General features: G+C 49.9%; 1 protein-coding gene across 1 annotated transcript; it reads right to left on the reverse strand.

Moving 5' to 3' along the window:
* Positions 1–887: 887 nt before the first annotated feature.
* Positions 888–3,326, reverse strand: LOC105570896. The gene has a single exon (XM_012028349.1). It carries the CDS (start codon positions 1,767–1,769, stop codon positions 888–890), a length of 882 nt encoding a protein of 293 aa, XP_011883739.1. The 5' UTR covers positions 1,770–3,326.
* Between the last annotated feature and the right edge of the window lie 1,582 nt (positions 3,327–4,908).

Genomic DNA, 4,908 nt, shown 5'->3' on the forward strand with positions numbered 1-4,908 from the left:
AAAACACTTTTATTATGCAAATCGTACCCAAGCTATCGATTAAGCGCAGTCTCAATTTCGTCGGATCAGCCGTTGTTGAGATCCGAAAATCTGAGGGCCCGTCAACTCGTGTACTCGCGTAAACTTACACGGTCGGTCTCGCACGCGTGTACTAGCTACGCTTACACTTGGCGCGAGACACTACCGTGTCTCGTGATACTATTTACTCATAATTCTACGTGTAACTAATTCATATATTTAAAATACCCTGAAATAAGGAATCTAAAAATTACTATTTGTTTATTTGATTGTTTATAATAATGGATATTGTTAGTTTACAATCAAGTTTTGTTAGAAATCATTATTATAGTAATTTTAGACCAATTAAGTTAATAAACTTATTATTTCTGTGATAAAGCACGGGGAACCATAATTTCTTTGAATAATTTGTTAATAACAATTAAGTTAAATTATTATTGAATTATTTTGTTTCTTATGATGGGACAGTATTGATTTTCATCGATAGTAAGGTTGTAAAAGTAGCTTGGAGTCAGATAAAAAATAATTTAGTCGAAAAGTGCTAGTTTAACACATTTTTTCTTACATATTTTTGCACCAACACAAAAAATCAAAATTCGGCTCTCACAGTTCTCTTCAGAATTTATTTCCGAGTATTTCTGTTCAAGAAACATTAAAATCGGTTAAGAAATACGACCTGTAGCCTATTTTCAACAAGTGTTTGTCCGTTCCAGACCACTGTGCGTTGGTCTGGCGGGCCTTCGCGCTCCCTCCCCCCGGTGACGTTGGGGGAGGGCCTACGCCTCACCGCTATCCGCGCGGTGATCTGTCCGCCGCGAGAGGGGGAGGGGTATCATCCGCGGGCTTGCGGACGACCCCTCCCCCGCCCGTCATGGCGGTACAGGCGGCAACAAGGTGGGGGGCGGAGCGGGAGCAGAGGCGCGGGCGAGCAATCTCGCTCTGCTCCGCGTCAACGGGGGGGAGGCTGGGGGTGATAGTGTTCCCCCGCCTGCTCGTCCTCCACTGGTCCCCGCTCCATCCCCCGCAGCAGGCCGGGCCCGCGGTTGACGTCCGCGTGCCGGACGCTGCCGCCGCCGTCGTTGTGGCGAGCGGAGAAGGGGCACCTCACCCCTCCTCTCACGCTCCGCCGCCTCCTTCTGTGAGAGGACTCTCTCGCAGAAGGAGGCAAATGCATGCCAGGACCTCTCTTCCTCCAGGATGGCGGCAATCACCGCTGGAAGGGAGAGGTCCTGCCCTACTTCGTGGACGAGCACTGCCCGCTCGTCCGCCCACGCGGGGCACTCTGCCAGCATGTGCTGGGCAGTGTCGTCCACGGCCTCACAGTGGTGGCAGCCGGGAGTCTGCTCCCTTCCGATCCGACTCAGGTAGTGGCCGAAGCACCCGTGGCCAGTCAACACCTGAGTCATCCGGAAGGACAACCCGCCCCATCCTCTATCGACCCATTGGTCGAGGAGGGGCCCGATTGCCCCGACGACGCGCAGCCCCGGGGTGTTGTTCCCCGAGGCTACTAACACCTCTCGCCATTTGGCGATTGCGCGCCGCCGGTGCCGGAGTCTTTGCCGAGCACGGTGGTTCGCCGCCCATCTGATCGGCCTCCCCCCTGAGTCGCGGCTTTCGAGGAACATATCGTAATGTTCCTCCGCCACGATCTCCATTGGGGGGAGACCGGCGATCACCGCCGCCGCGTTGTACGCAACGGTCCGGTAGGCTCTCGCGATCCTCCCGGCAATCGGGCGAAAGGCACGCGCCATCTTGGCGCGCGCATGCCTCGATGCCGCGAGTTTCGGGGCCCAAACTGGGGCCCCGTAGAGCGCTACCGAACTGACCCGTATTTGCGTACAGCCGACGCACCTTGCCGTCCGGGCCGCCCAGGTTGGGGAGAAGACGACCAAGCGTGGTCGCCCGCTCCCGAGCGTGTACGGCCGCTCCGGCAAGGTGGCTCTCAAAGCTCCATCGGTCGTCGAGCGTCAGTCCGAGATACTTCATCTCGTGACTGACCCCGACGAGGGTTGCATCCACAGTCAGGGATAGTCCCTCGGGTGGCTTTTTCCAAGCCCTGCCGTGTGCTCCGTCGTGGAACATCACGGCCTCGGTCTTGCCAAGTGCCACCTCGAGGCCCAGACTGCGGATGGAGCCTATGACCGCTCCCACTGCCACCTCTCCTCTGGAGAGGGACTCACTCCAATTGCAGCCCCCGGCCGTCACAAGTGTGTCGTCTGCATAGCAGACGACGTGACAGTCGGGGGGGAGGGGAACTCGTAGCACCGAGTCATACCCCAGATTCCAAAGGAATGGTCCCAACACGGAACCCTGGGGCACTCCTCGGCGCAGTCTCTCCCGCCGGCGTACTCCGCCTTGGTCGATGTATTCGACCCACCTGTCCCTTAGGTAGTCGCTCACGACGCGAATGAGGTACGGCGGTACCCCGTGGCGTCGGAGCGACTCCCTGATATGTCTCCAGGGGAGGGTGTTGAAAGCGTTGGAAATATCCAAGGATACAGCCAACATCCCCCCCCCCCCCGGGACGTCATCTCCTCAGAGAGGGCCTGAACGTGTTTGATCGCGTCCACCGTTGACAGGCCCTCTCTGAATCCAAACTGGGCCCCGCTGACGTTGGGGCCCGTCTGGGACAGGTGCTGGGCGAGGCGGTTAACGAGCAAGCGCTCAAACAGCTTGCCCGCCTCGTCCAGAAGGCATATAGGCCTATACGCCGACGGGAGAGAGACATCCTTCCCCTCCTTCTGAAGGAGTACCAACGTGGCGCTCCTCCACTGCGGGGACTAAAGTTATTTAACTGTAAAATGATCAAGAGCTAAACAAAGTTATTATAGTCCATAAGACAAAAACTGCCAGCTTTTGCTTAAAATAATAATGAAAAATAATGATTAGATAAGGAATGATTTGCAAAAATAACGATAAAAAGAAAAATCATAGTTTAATCATAGTTATTTTGATTTTTCTTTAGCATACTGACTCGCTACTTCGTTGATTCGTACAGCCATTGCTTGCCTAATTTGACTGGAATCTTTCTTTGGACGCCAGTGTTTTATCTTCTGGAATTGCAAAGCCTTATCTGAAAGAAAAAATTAATTTAAAATGTATTAAAAAATATACGACAGCATATATATGAACTAAACTGTCACGTATCCATTCCCTTTAAATCAAAGACAGATATATTAGTCTATTCAGGGACTTGATAACTTACCTATGATAGCAGTCACTCCCTTGGGACAAAGGTATGGTTTAATCAAGGATTTATCTGCGTATGCTGATTTTCCTTTACCTCTAGGTGGCATCCCTGATAGGGAGCATACAGCTAAGGCTTCAGTAGTAAAAACTCCATCCAAAAGTCTACGACCAGCCATTGTAGCAGACGTGGCATTTTCTGCTTGAGTATATTTTTCTTGTAAACAATATATGGATTTGGCCTCATTCAAAGCAGTTCCCTAACAATAAAACCATTAGACTATAGTATTTCATAATATAATAAAATTAACAGCAGGTGTACAGCAACAAAAGTTTATACATACATATTTTGTTATAAAAAATGCAAAACAGTCTGTCACACAAAATGAAACTGTACGTACCAATGCAGGATCCTTGACAAGAAACATACTTCCACTGAACATATTATTCAATCCAGAAATTTTTATCATAGGAACTGTATTGTTCACATTGATAATCTGCGTAGTGTCTATACTGCAGCTAGCAAGTCCTCGTTGAGATTTATCAGCAAACTCTGTCACAAGGGATTGAGAACCAGATATTTTAACCTCATTTTTAGACATTTCAGTAGATTCCAGGTATTTGCTTTCAAGTTCAGATCTCGATATCTTGGGGTCATCATCATTCTCAGTTGAAGCAATTATTTCATTCTCAAGTCTAGGCTGCATGACAATTTGGGCTTTTGGCCCAAAGGAAACTAATTTTTCTAGAGTTTGAATATCAAATTTAACGGCCAATTCAGCAGCCAACTACAAAATATAAACGCCATTTAAAAACTTAAATGGACGCAAATATGATTAAAAAAAATTAATTTTATGTTCTTCATTTATATACCTTGCGAAGTTTCTTAGACTCTGACGTTGTGTTATTTTTATTTTCCTCCTTGTTATATTCATCACTACTTGAATATGAAGATTCATCAGTGGAGGCATTGTCTTCTTTATTACTGTTATTTTCTATGTCCTGATATAGATATGATATATGACAGAAGGAAAAAAACATGTTAAATATTGAAAAGTCAGCAAAAATAGCAAATTTTTAAACAGTTTTCTCTATCCTTACTGGAAAAAAAAACTTACAGAGCTTATAGGAGTCTTTGTGTTGACTCGCAGAAGGGCCACCGGGCCCATGTGCCAACCCCACCTCCTCGTGGTGTGAGTCGGTAACACAGGAGTACCCCTCCTGTGGCTGACGGGGCTCTGGCTTCGCGCAGGGTGCACACACCGGTGTGTATACCTGGATACCTAGACGGGAAGGATCGGGTCCCGCCGCTTGGTGCTGCGGTCACGGCCGAAGAATGAGGTGGACAATAGTCGTAATTCCTCCTTAGTAGGTCGGGGGCAGGAATGTCCTTAAGCCGCGGCCCTCGCCTGCGAGGACTGAGAGATCCCTGAAGGTATCTCGCGGGCGCTAGCGCGCCAACCCGAGGGAAGTCTTTCCCCTCGGTAGGCGGACCGGAGGAGGAGGGATCCTTAGCGCCATCGCTCTGGGTCCTGAATCTGAAGGAAGGAAACCCGAGGCAGGCCCACGAGGCGGCTCGCGGGGTGAACAGTGTCACCCGCCTAGGGTGGCACCGAATCGGAACCCGGAGCTGCTGGCAGTTCGCTGGTTGGTCACGGCCAACACGCGTACCTCTGGGTCAGCTCTCACGGGAGCGCGGTGGCT

The sequence above is a fragment of the Vollenhovia emeryi genome, unplaced genomic scaffold (assembly GCF_000949405.1).
Source record: "Vollenhovia emeryi isolate VEMERY1.0 unplaced genomic scaffold, V.emery_V1.0 DF941616.1, whole genome shotgun sequence".
Classification (NCBI taxonomy): domain Eukaryota; kingdom Metazoa; phylum Arthropoda; class Insecta; order Hymenoptera; family Formicidae; genus Vollenhovia; species Vollenhovia emeryi.